The sequence below is a fragment of the Bombina bombina genome, chromosome 4 (genome assembly GCF_027579735.1).
Source record: "Bombina bombina isolate aBomBom1 chromosome 4, aBomBom1.pri, whole genome shotgun sequence".
Taxonomy (NCBI): Eukaryota; Metazoa; Chordata; class Amphibia; order Anura; family Bombinatoridae; genus Bombina; species Bombina bombina.
This window is the reverse complement of record NC_069502.1, coordinates 360,987,451-361,009,646: the sequence shown is the minus strand read 5'-3', so window position 1 is coordinate 361,009,646 and position 22,196 is coordinate 360,987,451. Positions and strand designations below refer to the sequence as shown.

The 22,196-nt window shown below is 37.2% G+C and overlaps 1 protein-coding gene across 2 annotated transcripts in view; it reads left to right on the top strand.

Moving 5' to 3' along the window:
- The window catches only part of LOC128656287 (transient receptor potential cation channel subfamily V member 6-like), a 290,583-nt gene that overhangs the window by 99,192 nt on the left and 169,195 nt on the right, over positions 1 to 22,196 (top strand). For both annotated transcript variants that reach the window (XM_053710115.1, XM_053710114.1), the window contains one exon: positions 9,100 to 9,272. In XM_053710115.1, the coding sequence (XP_053566090.1) occupies positions 9,100 to 9,272 (173 nt within the window). The remainder of the gene's footprint in view (positions 1 to 9,099; positions 9,273 to 22,196) is intronic.

The following is a 22,196-nucleotide window of genomic DNA, read 5'->3' as shown; positions in this document are numbered from 1 at the left end:
ACTGTAAAAGGAGAGATAGTTTGCAATAAGATATTTGTTTATCTAAACTTTGAGTATTGTTAATATGGACAAACTTACTCTTTTTATTTTTTCGTAGTATAGGGCAGTCCGTAACTGTATGACTGGGATTCGCACAATACATACAGAGGTGGTTGGTTCTTCTCCTTATCCTTTCTTCAGGAGATAACGGTCCACGTATAACTCCTATTTCCATGGGGGTAACATGCTCTGTAGGTGGGGATTTTGTATGTGCATAGGTGGAGGTGTTGGCTTTAAATGTTGGATCAAAATGACCACGTTCCGCTTTGCGTTCCCTGAGCCTACGGTCGATTTGGGTTGCGACTTTCATTAAGGCATCCAGGGTACTTGGAAGCTCTATACGAGCTAGCTCATCCTTGACGGGGTCAGACAATCCCAATCTGAATTGGTTTCTGAGAGAAACCAAGCTCCATGCTGAGTCAGATGCGTACAGCTTAAATTCAGTGGTATATTCTTCCACTGTCTTTTTTCCTTGTTTTAAGCTCCTCATCTTCTGTTCCGCCGTTAGTTGTATATCAATATCTCTATATAGCTCATCCATAGCTTGAAAAAAATCTGTTAGTGAATTTAGTAGAGGATCATTTGTTTCACACAAATGATCTGCCCAAATTCTGGGTTCGGATCTTAGAAATGATATTGTGGACAAAACCCTTACCCTGTCAGTGGGGTAAGTTTTTGGTTTTAAATTAAAGAGCAAGTAGCAAGCATTCTTAAACTGCCTGTAGGTTTTTCTATCCCCATTAAATAATTCTGGCAAGCTTATCTGTGGTTCAGAACTGGGGGAATGTTGTTCTTTTACCTCCTTTATAAGTTCTCTGAGAACCTGATTTTCAACCTGTAAGTCCAGGATAGCCTGCCCCATTTTGTCTACCTTTTGACTCAGGTTATAGACTACTTGGGGAATATCAGCAGGTTCCATTTTGTTTTATGGCTTAGTATTATGTAAGAATCAAGCCTGCTTAGTGAGGATGAAATGTGATATAAATTTGTAGCACAGTATCAAATGAGAATACTATTACCAGGTAAACCCAAATAGATATATGTGCAGTTAATCTAAGAATGATTATTCCCTGCATAGAATACGCACTACAGTATAATGTGCAATGTTAGGAACAATATCATAATTAATGTTAGAAAAAACAGACTTGTAAAATTATAAGAGGTTAAGGAATAGGTGAAACTTTCCAAATGAATAAGTAAGGAGAAAATTGTTATTGCATCCGGATTATGAAAAAACTAAATACTCTGCAAATAAGTCTTATCCAAGTGTATTAGATTGAATCACAATGTGGAGAAAATCAGGAAAATGTTATAGTGCTTATCAAGGTTTTGTACCTTACAATCTGTGAGAGCGGTAGGCTGTGACAATCACTTCCGGGTTCTGTACGCTGCGAGTGCAGCAGGAGTAGAGACACGCTGAAGCCGGCTGACTGACAGCGTGTGACGTCACGAATCTCCGATGCAGCCGAAAACACAGTAATGTTAAGGTAACGGAACAGATTTAGATTATAACTGTTGGAAGTTCAAAAACCGGTTATTCTTAATGGGAGCCACAAGGGTGATTTAATAATATGTGAGCACATAAGATGGTACAGAATGCGAAAGTCCACAGATAAACAGACAGCTTGAGAAAACGTGAATACTTGCCAAACTCTAGATAAGAGACTTTGAGAAAGTTGTAACAGGCTGGAATACTCTGGGAGAATCCTTGTTAAATGTTCTGGTAAGGAGTTAAATCCAGTTGAAGAGGAGATATGGTTCTAAGTAGAAACTTACAGAGAACTGCGAGGCTCAGTGTTACTCTGAGGAGAATAACAAAATACTAAGCAAGGTGTGCTTAGTGTTCAGGTGTTTTATGGAAGTGAAAAGGTTGTGATTGGCTGATCTCTAATTAAGGAAACAGTACACCCTAAACCCTGACATCTTTTTTTATTTTTTGTAATTTAGTGTTTTGTTTTTTTTGTAATTTAGTTTAGTTTATTTAATTGTATGTAATTGTAGGTAATTTATTTTATTAATTTATTGATAGTGTAGTGTTAGGTTTAATTGTAACTTAGGTTAGCATTCATTTTACAGGTAATTTTGTAATTATTTTAACTAGGTAGCTATTAAATAGTTAATAACTATTTAATAGCTATTGTACCTAGTTAAAATAAATACAAAGTTGCCTGTAAAATTAAATATAAATCCTAAAATAGCTACAATATAATTATTTGTTATATTGTAGCTATATTAGGGTTTATTTTACAGGTAAGTATTTAGTTTTAAATAGGAATACTTTAGTTAATAAGAGTTAATTTATTTTGTTAGATTAAAATTATATTTAATTTAGGGTGGTGTTAGGGTTAGGGTTAGACTTAGCTTTAGGGGTTAATACATTTATTAGAGTAGCAATGAGGTCCGGTGGGCAGATTAGGGGTTAATAAGTGTAGTTAGGTGGCGGCGACGACATTGGGGGGGGCAGATTAGGGGTTAATAAATATTATGTAGGTGTCGGCGATGTTAGGGGCAGCAGATTAGGGGTACATAGGGATAATGTAGGTTGCGGCGGTGTACAGAGTGGCAGATTAGGGGTTAATTGTATAATGCAGGTGATAGCGATAGCGGGGGCGGCAGATTAGGGGTTAATAAGTGTAAGGTTAGGGGTGTTTAGACTCGGGGTTCATGTTAGGGTGTTAGGTGCAGACATAGAGAATGTTTCCCCATAGGAAACAATGGGGCTGCGTTGGGAGCTTAACGCTGCTTTTTTGCAGGTGTTAGGTTTTTTTTTCATCCCAAACTGCCCTATTGTTTCCTATGGGGGAATCGTGCACGAGCACGTTTTGCCAGCTTACCACTACCGTAAGCAACACTGTTATTGAGAGTTGATGTGGCGGTAAATTAGGCTCAACGCACCCTTTTTGGAGCCTAACGCAGCCCTTCAGACAACTCTAAATACCAGCATGGTCTTAAGGGTGCATTGGGAAAAAAAGCTGCGTTAGCTACGCAGGTCTTTACCGACAAAACTCTAAATCTAGGCGAAAGTTTGACTATCCACTAAGAATTTAAAATTAAAAACGCCCAGTAAAAAACTTAGTGGACTGTTGCACTTAAGATCCCGGATAACGTTAGGATTGATAGTACATTTCATGTCTCTCTGTTGAAGCCATAAAGACCCCCTAGGGATCCACCTAGAGACTTTAAAGATCCAACATTAGAAGGCAACCCTGGACAGGATTTCAAGGTTCAGACCATAATTGATTCCAGGTGGATTCGGGGACAGTTACAGTACCTGATCCGATTGAAAGGTTATTCTCCTGACGAGGATTCCTGGGAACTTCTGGTTGTAACCTGTCAGCTCCCAGATTGGTATCTATTCACAGGAGGAATCCTGATAGACTGAGGCCTTGATCCACGGCCGTAATGTCACAAGTTCCATATATTGATACTATTTCTTTTAAGATGTCATCTAATTATCCATCTTAAGGGCTTGGTTCTTCCACTCATTGCTTGGTTATTTCCTACTGTGTTATGTTTAACACTTATTCAGGTGATCCTAGCTAACCCTCCACTCTAGATATAGACTAATGAACAAGCTCAACAAGGAATTTATTGAAATAGATATATATTAAGTAATGTAGTTGGTGCAGACCCAAGAAGGCTATATTGATTTAAACTAAAAAGATAGAACCCAAGGATATAGTAATCCTTGTACACAAATAATGGGACTTCAGCACTCTTTTAAGTAGTATCAAATAATAATTGTATTCATATACATCCATTGATAGGCATATACTGTTATCATGGCATAAAGAACACACACATATCCCTGAAATAAAGTGCAGATAAGCGATATCTAAAGTGCAAATTTAAATACCATTGTACATAGAATTCTAAAAGGCAAATCTGGTGTCCCAGAGAGTTGGATTATTGCATGCAACACCCTGCTGCACCAAACCCTGTATACTAACAGGCTGTGTCTGAGCAGGTTTTCATGGGGATCTATGCATGCATGGCAGTTGTTGGTATAAAGTAATAGATTGGTAGTCCAATTGTACTTGACATGAGAAACAAAGTCATAGTAACAGTTCCAAAGTTGAACGGATTTTGCTTAGCACAAGGTGCCTTATAATTAACCCTCCAATCTAATTTGGGAATTCTTCCCTTATCCTCGGCTCCTGTATCAGCCTCTTCGTTTCATGCTCTGAGCTCTGGCCAGCCAATTCCAGTAGGTGACGCTCCTCTTTGAACAACACGTCATAACCACTACGTATTGGCGCAACCACCCCTCAGTTATTCCACTCCGGATCACAACACTTGACCATCAGCTGTTCCTCTTCAGACTGCTTCTCAGCGGTCACACGCCAACCTCCATTGTTGCTGACTAGAGTTTCGTTCCAAACCGCTTCTACACGTATTTGGCAAGTAACTTTGTTTCTCATTTATTTTCGTGCATACTCTCAGCTTTTCAGTATAAGCTTCTGCTGTTATGTATGATAGAAGGGAATGTTTTTTAACTACCTAACTCCTGTTCAGGCTTAATTCATGTGAACCTTGTTTTTGCCATTATTGTTGTTAGATTGTATACCATCTTTTATGCGGTACTGCCTCAACCTACCCATGGAAATAGCTTACAAACATTTAGTATCCATTTTCCATGTGTAGTGAGATTAATGCTGGAAATGTAGTCACAGCTTTTGAGTTATACTATGCCTTCAGCTACATTCATACTATAATTAAAGTATTCAAAAATAATTTTTAACCTATACTATAATTAGTAATCTCTGCCATAGATTCAGGAGGGTTCACATTGGATCGTGACAGCGTGTGACATGCCCGGACTGGCCACAGGGCAAATGCCTGGTGGGCCGCCGGTTATCTTAGCCCCACGCACTATTTCCGTGCATACCGAGTGCCCTATAGTGTTTATTATATAGTAATAATGATAAATGACTGGTGATCACAAACAAAGTTAACAATAAAAAAAATGTGATATATGTAAAAAGGATATTGTGTATCAACGACGTGGAAATTTCACAAAATCACGGTATCTCAAAAATAAAAAAAGAACAAAATATGGTGCAGTATTGTGACAATTAAAAAAAGTTAATACAATGTGTCAAATTTCTACTCACATAAACTTGAGCTATCTTTAGCTCAAGTATCGTGCAATCCTGATTCACAAAGCTGTCAGGCTCAGCTCACTTAGTGATGATGGAATCGAAATCTGTAATTGTGTCTCCACAAATAAAGAACAAGAATATAGTGTGATACTGTGTATAACAGATGTAAATTTGAATCATTCAATAGATACTCACACTTTTCAGGAGCTAAACATAAGCTCCTGATATATAAGCAGACCTGATATCGGCTATCAGGGAGGCCACACAAAAGCAAAGGTCCGGAACCACTATATAAACAATTCAATTTATTAAAAGTATAAAAACATACTATATGTATAAAATGAATATCAGGACTTGAAGTCACTAAGGGTTACAGAGGATATGTGTAAAAACCGAAGTTGTATCCAAAGTCTCCAGAGAGGATTGTGATAGATTGTTTTGAAACAAACAATGTATCAATTCAGTTACCACTTTGATATGGAGAAAAGCCCTTCACCGTGACGTCACTGTATCCACGTGCTACCCGATGTACGTTTCACCACGCCCCATGGCTTTTTCAAGTGTGATGATCTAGCGGTCCAGTGATTCTTCTTTTAAGCAAGCAACATCCAAAGGCAAGCAATGTTAAATTGTAATGGACATTTAAGGTGGTATTCCATTGTTCAAAATGTCTATTTGAAACATATGAATTATCTGATTCATCGTATCAAGGAAAATGTAACCAGTTTTACATAGGAAACTTGCAAATACTCTAACACAATATATATATTATAATAGACATTTAAGGTGGTATTAAAGTAATGGAACTTGCAGATTAAACAAACAAAATATATAAAATCATGTAGTCCATTGAACTTCATCCTACATAAGATATAGAATACATTTACATAATTAGAGATAATGGAATATGTATAGATACAAAGCAATAAGACAACATATATTAATACTTATTCAGTAAGAAAATGGCACAATTTGAACCCCACATTTAGGCCAAAAGGTATCAGAGTACTAAGCTCAAAGATCCACTTCATTTCCGACTTATCTTTATCTATACCCCGCCAATGATTATCTATTGTCCTAATACCCATAAAAAAATGTCTTGCCCCCAGCTATGTCCGCCATATACACAAAGCTCTTCCCAAGCGGCCATAAAAAGGTTGGCATAGCTGGGGGCAAAACGCGTACCCATCGCCGTACCTTCTATTTGCAAATAAAAGTTATAGTTAAATTTTACACATTGTATTAACTTTTTTAATTATCACAATACTGCACCATAATTTGTTCTCTTTTTATTTTTGAGATACTGTGATTTTGGGAAATTTCCATGTTGTTGATACACGATATCCTTTTAATTTATATTACATTTTTTTTATTTTATAGTGTTAATGTGCTAGTGTGGCTGCCCCGGGTTGCTCTGAATGATGCACTGTAAAACGGCCACACCACCTTATAAGGACAGCAGACTGAGCATATACTTACTTGCAAGTTTCTTATGGCCGCTGTAGGCACTTGAGATATGCTGCTACTGATGCAGCCAAGGGTGGGAGCAGCTTTCAAATATTAATTATATTTACTACAATTATTGGATTTGCATTACTATTAAATCATAGTACACACTGTGACATAATAGTTTGTTTAGCATTGCAATATATTCTATTAATAACCCACATTCATGTTTAATAAGGAAAATCCCAACATATACAGAACTAAACAGTTCATATCAAATATGCATTCTTTATTTCTTCTGATTTATAATGAACTTAGACAATTTCCTAAATTATTATTTTTTTTGTACAAATATAAATATGGTTTAACTGGACTCAGCTGTGTATGTGAAATTCAGAAAGTTTGCCATAGTTTATGAGAGTCCAGCTATCTGTTAAGTTGGTTTTATTTGTATTGTAAAAACTATGGAGAATTAACAAGATTGTACCAGGACACAAATTTCCTAATCTTATCCAAAAAAAAAAAATGTTTTGCAGTTATTATCCAATATTTTTTATGTGAATTAAGGGTTTAAACCTTAAAACAACTTGTGTGCGTGCATGTAAGTGGGTCGATGTATGGTGTGCGGGATATGAGTGGGTGTATATGGGCTATTAAATAAAAAATGGGGGAGAGTTGGCTGCTTTGCCTTAAAATGCCCAGGTCTATTTTTGGTCCCAGTCCAGCCCTGGCGTGTGACTATAAAGGCCAGATCACCGGTGTGGGAGTGGGTGGGAGCCCGCAGAACTCCATCAAGGTGGGTGAGTACTAGTGACGGCTCTGAGCCGTTATTAGCACTTGAGTGGGAAACTTTGCAAACGGTTCAGAGCTGTCGTTAGAACTGAAGGGGTTAATAAAGTGGAACATATAAATATAATAAAAAATAGTATTTGCTTATAGTTAATATATATATATATATATTTCTGTTTTTGTTTCTTTTTAGAGGTGAGCACAGATGAGTAGTGCAGATGTTAAATGTACATTTTATAGTGTAAGGTCAGGTTACCATAGCAACTTATTGATTTTCAAAAATTCCGACATCAGATGGATGCATTAACACAAAATTAACTTACACCTACACGGAAAAAGTGACTGCACGCAATGTGCAAACTATTTAAATGGAAACCTGGTACTTAAATGGAGCCGTAAACTACTTTTAGCTGTCAGCCACTTTGGTAGCTTACGGCTACATTTTTTACGGCTCAATGGCAACGAGCCTAAAAAAAAGGCAAAGAGGCAAAAAAATGGGTTTTCAAGAGGCCCAGGGTGTAAAATGTAAGTTATAAAAAAAAATTGATAGGCAACTAAAAATACCTTTTCTTATTGATTGGAATACCAATGTCAAATTGTCTCATGTAAAATACGGTGGGGGGGGTCTCAAATACATTTGGAAACCTTACAATAAATAGGTTATTATGGAGGTTTTCAAAATAGTTGTAGTGGGACTGAATTTAAAGGTCCACAAAAAGCCATGCAATGTATTTCTAATGGGAATTCTGATGGATTGCAATAGAGCCTACAGAATCACAAATGCACATATTTCTGTAAGGTTTGTGAAGTAGCAAGGAGCAAATATGGGAAAGAATAAACAGTATCTATGCATACACACTTAAATAAAGCAGACAGATTCTTTTCTTTTTACTAGTTACTTCAAGACAGACATGGTCTATCAATAATATAAAAGAAAAGTATTTTATTATTATAAAATAAATGCTGGGAAAAGTGTTAAATGAAAGGTGTTTAAATTTAAATTGAATCTAATACTTCAGTATATGTTGTGTGCATGTTGCCAATATTCATTGGCTGAAAATAACAAATACTGCAGCTCTGTTGGTGAAAGGGACACTCTTCTGCAAACATGACAATAAATTGTTGTTTATTGAGAAAATGAACACACATTTGTCAAAAAAAGTAAGATGAAGGAATAAAATGAAAATAGTATCACCTTAGCTGCCTTCTAATTTTGTAGCATTATTTAAGTTTAAATAATTAATACAGAGCATACAATTTTAAAAAAGTTTCCAATTTACTTCTATTATCAAATTTGCTATGTTCCCACAGTATTCTTTGTTGAAGAAAGGCATGTAGGCATCTGGTCACTAAAGTGCCCTTCACTAATATTGGAACCCTGTGGCTGTGAAACATTGTCTTTATTGTTTTACCTTTTGATCTTTTGTTAAAAAAAATACAAAAAATATTCTGCTCTCATGGATATCAAACACAACACCTCCCATTGCCAAGATAACAGCTCTGAGTTTTCTCCTATAATGTATGTGTCTCTCTCTCTCTCTCTCTCTCTCTCTCTCTCTCTCTCTCTCTCTCTCTCTCTTTTTTTTAACTGTTAAAGTATGCATAAATAAAAATAACTTTAATGTCCATTCAATTATAAAAAAAATATATTGTTTGCTGTTCAAAAGAGATGCTTCAAGTTAATGAGAAAATAATCTTAAATATCTGCTTTGTTTTTTTTAAGGTAATACAGTATTCCATATTCTTGTTCTGCATCTGAATAAAGTTATGGCTTGCAAAATTTATGATTTCCTGATATCACTAATTCCTGAAGAGCAAGTGCCACATTTAGAAAACATTACCAACAACAAAGGACTAACACCATTAAAACTGGCAGCTCGAGAAGGTGATTTAGTGGTAAGATGTATTTTAGTCAAATATTATATACTTGCTGCATTGTACATCATTTTACGTTAACATAGTAACATAGTAACATAGTAGATGAGGTTGAAAAAAGACCGAAGTCCATCAAGTTCAACCTATACAAATCTAAAATATATACAAAAAGCTCCAGTTAAGATTAAATAATCCCACTAAAAGGTGACCCATTTAATACTAGCAATCATATCCATGAATTTTGTTTATAGACAGAAATGTATCCAAATAATTTTTAAATGTATCTAGGGTATTGGCATTCACTACCTCCTTTGGTAATGAGTTCCACAATTTTATTGCTCTTACAGTGAAAAAACATTTCCATTGCTGGAGTTTAAATCTCATTTCCTCCAACCTTAAATTGTGACCTCTGGTCACAAACAATTTTCTTGGAATAAACAGAGCTTCTGCCATTCTTATAATTATTATTATCAGGTATTTGTAGAGCGCCAACAGATTCTGCAGCGCTGTAAACATAGTCAATATACAGGATAGCTTTTGCAGGGATCAAGTGGGTAGAGGGGCCTACCGAGAGTTTCACTGTTGTAGTCAGCTCTTATGAAGGCGATCTGGGCTCATAGGCTTACATTCTAAGGGAAAAGCAATGTAGTTAGGAAAGGTTAGTGTTGGTTGCCATCTCTGTATATGGGCCTTGAATATATTTATATAAAGTAATCATGTCACCTCTTAAGCGCCTTTTTTCTAAAGAAAACAGACCCAGTTTAGCTAGCCTCTCATCATAGGTTAAATTCTCCAATCCCCTTATTAGCTTTGTGGGCCTTCTCTGAACTTTTTCTAGTTCTGCAATATCTTTTTTTGTGAGTCAATGGGGGGTAGTTATCAACGTGTCAACTTTCCTGCCTTCGCCAGCCCAATACGCCCGCCTAAGCTCGCCTCACATCGCCGCCGCGGACCTGAAAAAATTTGTCTAAGTTATCAAGTAAAGCTGTCAAAAAGCCGCGGGGCGATGAGCAGCGGACTGTGAGAGTTATCACTCATCCGATCTTGCTGCTCTTCGGCTGTTTGACAGCTTTCTTGCTAGCCTGTCACTAAGCACTCACACTAAACTACACTGTTCTACCCCCTATACCGGCGCCCCCGGAGCCCCCCGCTACTAAATAAAGTTACTAACCCCTAAACCGCCGCTCCTAGACCCCGCCGCAAGTCTTATAAATGTATTAACCCCTAAACCGCCGCTCCCAGACACCGCTGCCACCTACATTATACCTAGTAACCCCTATCCTGCCCCCCCTATACCGTCGCCCTCTATAATAAAGTTATTAACCCCTATCCTGCTGATCCCGCACCTCGCCGCAAATAAATAAATAGTTTAACCCCTAAACCGCTGCTCCCTGAACCCGCCGCAACCTATATTAAATTTATTAACCCCTATCCTGCCCCCCCTACACTGTCGCCACCTATAATAAATTTATTAACCCCTATCCTGCCACCCACTACACCGCCGCCACTGTAATAAAATTATTAACCCCTAAACCTAAGTCTAACACTAACCCTAACACCACATCTTCTTCCTGCCGACGCGGAACATCCTTCTTTCCCGATTGAGCTCGCATTCTATTGGCTGTTCCAATCAGCCAATAGAATGCAAGCTCAATCTGATTGGCTGACTGGATCAGCCAATCGGATTGAACTTGAATCTGATTGGCTGATTCAATCAGCCAATCAGATTTTTCCTACCATAATTCCGATTGGCTGATAGAATCCTATCAGCCAATCGGAATTGAAGGGACGCCATCTTGGATGACGTCCCTTAAAGGAGCCTTCATTCGTCGGTAGTCCGTCGGGAAAGAAGGATGTTCCGCGTCGACGGGATGAAGATTCAAGACCCGGCTTCGAAGATGACCTCGCCCGGATAGAAGACTTCTTCAGCGCCTCTTGGAAGATGACATCGCCCGGATGGAAGATTTCTTCAGCGCCGCTTGGAGGATCACTTCATCGGATGGAAGATTTCTTCAGCGCCCCTTGGATGATCACTTCTGCCGCTCCGGATGTCCTCTTCAGTTCCATCGCTGCTCGGTTGAGTGAAGACGACTCAAGGTAGGATGATCTTCAGGGGATTAGTGTTAGGTTATTTTAAGGGGGGTTTGGGTTAGATTAGGGGTATGTGGGTGGTGGGTTTTAATGTTGGAGGGGTTGTATTTTTCTTTTACAGGCAAAAAAGCTGAATTCTTTGGGGCATGCCCCCACAAAAGGCCCTTTTAAGGGCTGGTAAGGTAAAAGAGCTTTGAACTTTTTTAATGTAGAATAGGGTAGGGCATTTTTTGATTTTGAGGGGGTTTGTTATTTTATTAGGGGGCTTAGATTAGGTGTAAGTAGCTTAAAATTGTTGTAATATTTTTTTAAATGTTTGCAACTTATTTTTTTTATTTTTTGTAAATTAGCTTTTTTTTTGTACTTTAGTTAGTTTATGTAATTGTATTTAATTGTAGTTAATTTATTTAATTAATGTAATGATAGTGTAGTGTTAGGTTTAATTGTAACTTAGGTTAGGATTTATTTTACAGGTAATTTTGTATTTCTTTTAGCTAGGTAGTTATTAAATAGTTAATAACTATTTAATAACTATTCTAACTAGCTAAAATAAATACAAAGTTACCTGTAAAATAAATATAAATCCTAAGATAGCTACAATGTAATTATTAATTATATTGTAGCTATCTTAGGGTTTATTTTACAGGTAAGTATTTAGTTTTAAATAGGAATAATTTATTAAAGTATAGTGTAGTGTTAGGTGTAATTGTAACTTAGGTTAGTTTTTAGTTTACAGGTACATTTCTCTTTATTTTAGCTAGGTAAGCTATTAAATAGTTAATAACTATTTAATAGCTATTGTAAAATAAATTGAAAGGTACCTGTAAAATAAAAATAAATCCTAAGATAGCTACAATATAATTATTATTTATATTGTAGCTATATTAGGGTTTATTTTATAGGTAAGTATTTAGTTTTAAATAGGATTAATTTAGTTCATAATAGAAATATGATTTAGATTTATTTAATTAATATTTAAGTTAGGGGGGTGTTAGGGTTAGTGTTAGACTTAGGTTTAGGGGTTAATAATTTTATTACAGTGGCGGCGGGGTAGTGGGGGGCAGGATAGGGGTTAATAAATGTATTATAGGTGGCGACGGTGTAGGGGGGCAGATTAGGGGTTAATAAATTTAATATAGGTTGCGGCAGGGTCAGGGAGCGGCGGTTTAGGGGTTAAACTATTTATATATTTGCGGCGAGGTGCGGGATCGGCAGGATAGGGGTTAGTAACTTTATTATAGAGGGCGGCGGTATAGGGGGGGCAGGATAAGGGGTTACTAGGTATCATGTAGGTGGCGGTGGGCTCCGGGAGCGGCGGTTTAGGGGTTAATATGTATAGAGTAGCTTGTGGTGGGCTCCATGAGCGGCGGTTTAGGGGTTAATCATTTTATTTAGTTGCGGCGGTGTAGGGGGGGACAGATTAGTGGTGTTTAGACTCGGGGTACATGTTAGGGTGTTAGGTGTAGACATCTCCCATAGGAATCAATGGGATGTCTGGCAGCAGCGAACTTGTACTTTCGCTATGGTCAGACTCCCATTGATTCCTATGGGATCCGCCGCCTCCAGGGTGGCGGTTTGAAAACCAGGTACGCTGGGCCGTAAAAGTGCCGAGCGTACCTGCTAGTTTTTTGATAACTAGCAAAAGTAGTCAGATTGTGCCGCACTTGTGTGCGGAACATCTGGAGTGACGTAAGAATCGATCTGTGTCGGACTGAGTCCGGCGGATCGAAGTTTACGTCACAAAATTCTACTTTTGCCGGTCTCTAGCCTTTGATAACTAAGGCGAATCAGCCTCGCCACAGATACGCTGCGGAATTCCAGCGTATTTGAGGTTGACGGCTTGATAACTACCCCCCATAGCCTCTTTTAATACATGCTAGTATCTTATTAGCCTTTGAAGTTGCTGCCCTGCATTGTGCACCCATCTTTAGCTTGTTATCTATTACTACCCACAAATCCCTTTCCTCCTGTGTTTGGCTAAGTCTTGTCCCATTTAAATAATACGTTGCCTGCTTATTTTTACTTCCAAAATGTAGAACCTTGCATTTTCCCGCATTAAATCTCATTTTCCATTTACATGCCCATACTTCTAATTTTTGCAGGTCCCTTTGTAACGAAAGTTCATCCTGCACTGACCTAATGACCTTACTTAGTATCATCTGCAAAAATAGAGATGTCGCTATTTAATCCTAGCGTCAAGTCATTTATAAAAATATTAAAAAGAATAGGGCCCAGAACTGATCCCTGGGGGACTCCACTGATTACCTTTGTCAAATCTGAGTATGATCCATTTACTACTACTCGTTGCTCCCTATCCTTTATCCAGTTATTTATCCATAAGATAACATTTTCAGCTATTCCCAGTCCCTTAATTTTGTGCATTAATCTCTCATGTGGCACTGTATCAAACGCCTTTGCAAAATCTAAGTATATCACATCAACTGATTCCCCTTTATCTATATTTTTACTTACTTCCTCATAGAATCTAATTAGATTAGTTTGACATGATCTATTTCTGATAAAACCATGCTGATTAGAACTCATAATCTTGTTTACATGAATATGCTCATCAATATAATCCCTTATAATCCCTTCAAATATCTTCCCCACTATTGATGTCAGACTAACTGGTCTATAGCTTCCTGGATCATCCCTACTTCCCTTTTTGAAGAGTGGCACCACATCAGCTTTACGCCAATCCTTGGGTACCATGCCTGAGGATAATTAGTCTTGAAAAATTAAGAGTAGAGGTTTGTCTATAACAGTGTTAAGTTCCCTTAACACCCTTGGGTGCATTCCATCTGGGTCTGGAGTTTTATTTACCTTAATATTATCCAATTTGTTCCTGATATCCTCTATACATAACCCAGTTAATGGTATGGGCTGGCATGTTCTATTTTGTTCCAAAGTATCATCCAATGGTTCCTCTCTTGTGTATACTGAAGAAAAAAAACTGGTTTAGTATCTCAGCCTTCTCCCTGTCACTGTTAATCATGCTACCCTCCCCGCATTTTAATGTAGCTATATTGTCTTTCTTAGATTGTTTTGCTATTTATGTACTTAAAGAACCTTTTAGGGTTAGATTTAGAATCCTTTGCAATTAATTTTTCATTTTCAATTTTGGCTAATTTGATTGCTTTTCTGCATGCTTTGTTACATTCCTTATAAATATGGAATTTTGAGTCTGTACTATTTTCTTTGAATAATTTAAATGCCCTACATTTTTTCCTAATTTCTCTTAACAGCCACATTGGCTTGGATTTTTTATTTTTATTTTTATAACCGTATGGTATTTGTTGATATGTATATTTATTTAACAAAGTTTTAAATGTTATCCATTTATCCTCTGTATTTTTATTAGAGAATACTTTGTCCCAATTTATGTTATTTAATGATTTCCTTAAATCGTTGAATTTTGCTTTCTTAAAATTAAAAGTCTTGGTTAAACCTTTAAGACACTGGTTATGAAAAAAGGTTTCAAATGTGACCATGTTATGATCACTGTTACCCAAATGTTCTTTGACTTCTATGTTTGATATTATATCTATATTATTTGATAGCACTAAATCCAATATAGCGTTACTCCTAGTTGGCTCCTCTATTAATTGTGACAAGAAGTTATCCCTGAGAACATTTAAAAATCTATCCCCCTTAGCTGAATTACTAGTTTCATTGGCCCAGTTTATATCAGGGTAGTTAAAATCTCCCATAGTTACAGCACTGTTATTAGCAGCCTTACCTATTTGTATTAGTAGTTGAGTTTCATCCAAGTCACTAATGTTGGGGGGCTTGTAGCATGTTCCTACTAATATTTGTTTAGGATTCCCCCCCCCCACTCTTTATTTCCACCCACAGGGTCTCTACATTGTCACCTGTATCAGAAATATCTTCCCTTATTGTAGGTTTAAGGTTAGATTTAATATACATGCAGATTCCGCCACCCCTTTTATTATTCCTGTCCCTCCTAAATAAAGTATACCCCTCTAAGTTAACTGCCCAGTCATGTGAATCATCCCACCAAGTTTCAGTTATACTGATAACATCATAGTCCTCTTCTGCAACTAAGAGCTCCAGCTCCCCCATTTTACCTGTCATGCTTCTTGCATTTGTTGCCATACATTTAATTTGCATGTGCTTTCTGCTGCTACTTGGTGTGCTTTCCTCCATACTTTCTAATGTGACATTTCTTAAGTCATCTTTTCCTTGAGATATTAAGGGAGTGACATATTCACAGACGTATCTCTCTGTTCTATTTTGTTCTAACTGACCCTCCCCCCCCCCCTTTGCCTAGTTTAAAAGATTCTCTAAACTTGCTACCATCCTTTCCCCCAACACACCTGCACCCATGTCATTCAGGTGCAATCCATCCTTACTGTACAACTTGTACCCAAGTGAAAAGTCAGCCCAGTGCTCTAAAAAGTCAAACCCCTCATTTTGACACCATGTTTTTAACCATGAATTAACAGACCTTAGCTCCTTCTGCCTTACTGAATTAGCACACTGCACTGGTAATATTTCCGAAAATATTACTTTGGAGGTCCTTGCTTTAAGCTTGCTACCTAACTCCCTGAAGTCATTTTTTAGGACTCTCCATCTCCCGCTGATTCCTTCTTTAGTACCAATATGTACCATGACTGCAAGATCAGACCCACATCCCTCTAACAATCTATCAATACGCTCCACAATATGCCTAACACGAGCCCCTGGAAGACAGCAAACGTAATGTTGTTTATTTTGTATGTGAAAGAAACATTGTCAAAATTAAAAACTGCACCCGACTGCATTTCAGTTTTGATAACAATCATTTGTGTGCACACACATTATGCTTCTGTCACTGATTCTGTACTTACATCTATATACAGATACAAATCCCCAAATACGGAATTCCAAAATCCAAAATTATTCTGAAATCCAAACTTTTTAATTTAATTAATATTTTTTTTAAATAAAATGATCAAAAATTTCAATTTTTTCCCTTCTTGTAATTCACATTCTTCTGTGCCTGTGTCTTTGGATTGTTTTTTGTGTTCTAAAATGCAAATAATAGTCTATTTAAAACAACAAAATATCACCTTTCTGATATAGTACTGTACTATATTTCTGATGGTACGTATGATTTATATAAAGTATTAAAAAATGATATATAACTAACCTTAGTTTACATGTATAAACTGTATTGTTATGACATATAAATATTGCCAAAATGACATAAGATATTATTGTTTACACTTGGTCCCATCCCCTCTCCAAACTGTCCAAACTATTAGCGAAATCCAAACTTTTTTGGGTCCCAAGCATTTTGGATAAATAATTTTCTACCTGTACTGTGCAGAACTACATTAAGGGACATTAAAGGATAAATAAAAACTTTATAATTAGAAGACATTTTGGTTGTGTTGCTATAGAACAACATATCAACCAAGTCTTGAAACACTGCATTTTTTACTGCAATTATTTATTAATATCCTAACTCCACCCACCATTTGCATTATGTCAAGGAGCCAATCTGAGCTTTAGTTGGCAGACAACAAGGATAGCCCCGGCTATAGTGTTAGTATATAGTGTATTGTTTAGCAGTTGTTATCTTATAAAGCCAATTAGGGAAAGATATACAGCAGATTTAGCCTTGAAAGGTCAGACATTGCTCAATTTTCAGAGCTAAATTACGTTATTATTATTATTATCAGTTATTTTAATTACATGAAAATATATAATGAAAGTATATTGCAAAGTTGTTTCATTATACATAACTAAGCATGTTATATACAAATATCAAGCTTTTGTGTAACAATTGTGCTTTGTCCTACACACCAAATAGAATACAATAAGCAAAAACCTGTAACTTACAGACAATAAGCAAAACCTGCAAAAACCTGTAACTTACATACAATAAGCAAAAACCTGTAACTTACAGACAATAAGCAAAACCTGTAACTTACAGACAATAAGCAAAACCTGCAAAAACCTGTAACTTACATACAATAAGCAAAAACCTGTAACTTACAGACAATAAGCAAAACCTGCAAAAACCTGTAACTTACATACAATAAGCAAAACCTGTAACTTACAGACAATAAGCAAAAACCTGTAACTTACATACAATAAGCAAAACCTGTAACTTACAGACAATAAGCAAAACCTGTAACTTACAGACAATAAGCAAAACCTGTAACTTACATACAATAAGCAAAACCTGTAACTTACATACAATAAGCAAAACCTGTAACTTACAGACAATAATCAAAACCCTGTAACTTACATATAATAAGCAAAACCCTGTAACTTACATACAATAAGCAAAACCTGTAACTTACAGACAATAAGCAAAAACCTGTAACTTACATACAATAAGCAAAAACCTGTAACATACAGACAATAAGCAAAAACCTGTAACTTACAGACAATAAGCAAAAACCTGTAACTTACAGACAATAAGCAAAAACCTGTAACTTACATATAATAAGCAAAGCCCTGTAATTTACAGACAATAAGCAAAAACCTGTAACTTACATATAATAAGCAAAAACCTGTAACTTACAGACAATAAGCAAAACCTGTAACTTACATATAATAAGCAAAAACCTGTAACTTACAGACAATAAGCAAAACCTGTAACTTACAGACAATAAGCAAAAACCTGTAACTTACATACAATAAGCAAAAACCTGTAACTTACATACAATAAGCAAAACCTGCAAAAACCTGTAACTTACATATAATAAGCAAAACCCTGTAACTTACATACAATAAGCAAAACCTGTAACTTACAGACAATAAGCAAAAACCTGTAACTTACATACAATAAGCAAAAACCTGTAACATACAGACAATAAGCAAAAACCTGTAACTTACAGACAATAAGCAAAAACCTGTAACTTACATATAATAAGCAAAACCCTGTGAATTACAGACAATAAGCAAAAACCTGTAACTTACAGACAATAAGCAAAAACCTGTAACTTACATATAATAAGCAAAAACCTGTAACTTACAGACAATAAGCAAAACCTGTAACTTACATATAATAAGCAAAAACCTGTAACTTACAGACAATAAGCAAAAACCTGTAACTTACAGACAATAAGCAAAAACCTGTAACTTACATATAATAAGCAAAAACCTGTAACTTACAGACAATAAGCAAAACCTGTAACTTACATATAATAAGCAAAAACCTGTAACTTATAGACAATAAGCAAAACCTGTAACTTACAGACAATAAGCAAAAACCTGTAACTTACATACAATAAGCAAAAACCTGTAACTTACATACAATAAGCAAAACCTGTAACTTACATACAATAAGCAAAACCTGTAACTTACATACAATAAGCAAAAACCAGTAACTAACATTTCAAAAAAATTGTGAAAACCGTCTTGATCTACAGCATTTGAAGCTTACTTAAAGGGACATGAAAACCAACATTTTTCTGTCATGATTCAGATAGAGCATATAGTTTTAAACAACTTTACAATTTACTTTAATAATCAAATGTGTTTACTTTACTTGGCATCCTTTATTTAAGGAGCAGCAATGCACTACTGGGAACTAGATGAACATATGGGGTGTGAGCCAAAGACAAGACGCACATTTGTGCAGAAACCAATCAGCAGCTAGCTCCCAACAGTAAACGGCTTATCCTGAACCCACTATGTATGCATTTCAGAAGAGGATATCAAGAAAAGGAAACAATTTAGATCAAAGAAGTAAATTGCAAATATGTTTAAAATGCAATGCTCTATCTGAATCATGAAAGAAAAGGCTTGGGTTTCATGTCTCTTTGATTTGCTTGTTGGCGTCATCAGGGAGTATGGGACAATCATGATTTTTTAATGTTCTTTTAACAGCTGAAACCAGTGCAGAGAGATCGCAGTGACAAGTAAATACAAGTACATGGGTATACAATGTGCATTTCAGCTTTGAATTTAAGGTCTACTTAATAAAAGTTACAGATAAAATCCTCTATGATGCTTTTATATATATATATATATATATATATAATTTTAATAATAATATGATTTTATTTTATATAGTATATATGTATTGCAAATGTAATGTAAGTACAGTTTGGTATGGTATGTAGACAAATATTACAAAATGAAACATGTCAAAGTAAACATGGAAAAAATAAACTTTTTGAGGTATTTAATATAACTATTTGAAAGTAACAATAATAAAATGTAATTAAATGTATAGTATATTTTAGTATATACATTTTAAAGGGACACTGTACCCAAAAATTTTCTTTCGTGATTCAGATTGAGCATGAAATTTTAAGCAACTTTCTAATTTACTCCTATTATCAAATTTTCTTCATTCTCTTGGTATCTTTATTTGAAATGCAAGAATGTAAGTTTAGATGCCGGCCCATTTTTGGTGAACAACCTGGGTTGTCCTTGCTGATTGGTGGATAAATTCATCCACCAATAAAAAAGTGCTGTCCAGAGTACTGAAACCAAAAAAAAGCTTAGATGCCTTCTTTTTCAAATAATGATAGCAAGAGAACGAAGAAAATTTGATAATAGGAGTAAATTAGAAAATTGCTTAAAATTGCATGCTCTTTCTGAATTACAAAAGAAAAAATTTGAGTTCAGTGTCACTTTAAGTAAAAATAAGGGACTTCTATGGTCTCCACTTCAATTTAGCAGAAATGTCTGTGCAAAAACTTGACACTTGGTTTTGCCTTCCATTTCTGTGGCATTTGAATCCATTGAAAGCACAAACATTTGAATTAATTAGGCAACGTAAATTAGAATTACTATATAATGAAAAAAATCGTCTCTTTTTACTCTAGGGTTCAAAAGGATGATGAACTGTGCTTTTCTTAGGTTTTTTTTCTTAGGCATTTCAATGAGTTTACAGAGAAGCAAAAACATGGGTAGTCAATGCAAAAGGAACACATGGCAGCTAGTTCAAACACTAATAATAATGGCCATCAAGTATTTTTGGTTACAGTCATTTACTTGGCCAATAAAGGTCCCAATTACAACTGGAGTGGTATTTTGCACTTACTCTAGAGCACTTAATCCACTAGAATTAAGATTTTTGCACTAGTTGGGTTGTGCTTGTATTACAGGTTGAAAGTAAACTGTTTTTGCTCCAGCGGAAACACGACTAGCGAAAAAATCCAAAGTTAAAATACCAGAGGGGGAGAGAGAGAGAGGAGGGGAGAAAGAGAGAGAGGATAGGGGGAGAGAAAGAGGATAAAGGGAGAGAGAGAGGGGGAGAGAGAGAGGGGGGGAGAGAGAGCTCAAAAGAGAGGGGGAGAGAGAGAGCTCAAAAGAGATGGGGGAGAGAGAGAGAGAGCAAAAGAGAGGGGGGAGAGAGCGCGAAGAGGGGGGAGAGAGCGCAAAAGAGAGGGGGAGAGAGAGAGCGCAAAAGAGAGGGGGGGAGAGAGAGCAAAAAAGGGGAGAGAGAGAGAGCAGAAAAGAGAGGGGGAGAGAGAGAGCGCAAAAGAGAGGGGGGAGAGAGAGCGCAAAAGAGAGGGGAGAGAGATAGCACAAAAGAGGGGAGAGAGAGAGAGCAAAAGAGGGGGAGAGAGAGAGCACAAAAGAGTGAGGGGGAGAGAGAGAGTGGGAGAGAGAGAGGAGGAGGGGGAAAGAGAGAGAGGAGGGGGGGGGGGAGAGAGAGAGGAGGGGGGGAGAGAGAGAGGATGGGGGGAGAGAGAGAGGGGGGAGAGAGAGGGGGGAGAGAGAGGGGGGGGAGAGAGAGGGGGGGAAAGAGAGGGGGGAGAGAGAAAGGGGGAGAGAGCTCAAAAAAGAGGGGGAGAGAGAGCGCAAAAGAGATTGGGGAGAGAGAGAGCTCAAAAGAGAGGGGGAGAGAGAGCGCAAAAGAGATGGGGGAGAGAGAGAGCAAAAGAGAGGGGGAGAGAGCGCGAAGAGAGGGGGGAGAGAGAGCAAAAGAGAGGGGGAGAGAGAGAGCAAAAGAGAGGGGGAGAGAGAGAGCGCAAAAGAGAGGGGGGAGAGAGAGCGCAAAAGAGAGGGGGAGAGAGCGAGCAAAAGAGGGGGGAGAGAGAGAGCACAAAAGAGAGGGGAGAGAGAGAGCAAAAGAGAGGAAGGAGAGAGCGCAAAAGAGAGGGGGAGAGAGCGCAAAAGAGAGGGGGAGAGAGAGAGCGCAAAAGAGAGGAGGAGAGAGAGAACGCAAAAGAGAGGGGGAGAGAGAGAGAGAGCACAAAAGAGAGGGGGGAGAGAGACAGAGAGGGGAGAGAGAGAGGAGGGGAGAGAGAGAGGAGAGGGGGAGAGAGAGAGGGGGGAGAGCTCAAAAGAGAGGGAGAGAGAGAGCACAAAAGAGATGGGGGAGAGATAGAGCACAAAAGAGAGGGGGGAGAGACAGCTCAAAAGAAATGGGGAAGAGAGCTCAAAAGAGAGGGGGAGAGAAAGCGCAAAAGAGATGGGGGAGAGAGAGAGAGAGAGAGAGAGAGAGAGCAAGGGGTGGAACCGCTGTACTGCAAAAAAATGGCCCGTGTGAACTGGTTTTAGGACTAGTAGAACATATTCCCCTATGTGAAGAATAGTGGAATGTATAATATTTACAGTATATACTTTGGCCTCTATTTATCAAGCCGTCAACTTACCTGCATTAGACGGCACCAATAAGCTCTCCTAAGATTGCCTAGCCTCGCGGCAGTGGACCTGAATACGTTCTCCAAAATTATCAAAAAAGCTGTCAAAAAGCCGCGCACCAAGTACTGTGCGATGAGCAGCGGACTGTTGTTAACTAACAGTCATCGATCTCGCTGCTCTTCGACTTTTTTACAGCTTTCTTTCTTTTTTTTTATTTCTTTATTTCTCCGAGCACAAAGTACATTTCAAAAAACAAGCATTTATCAAATAAGGAAATTCCATATAATAAGG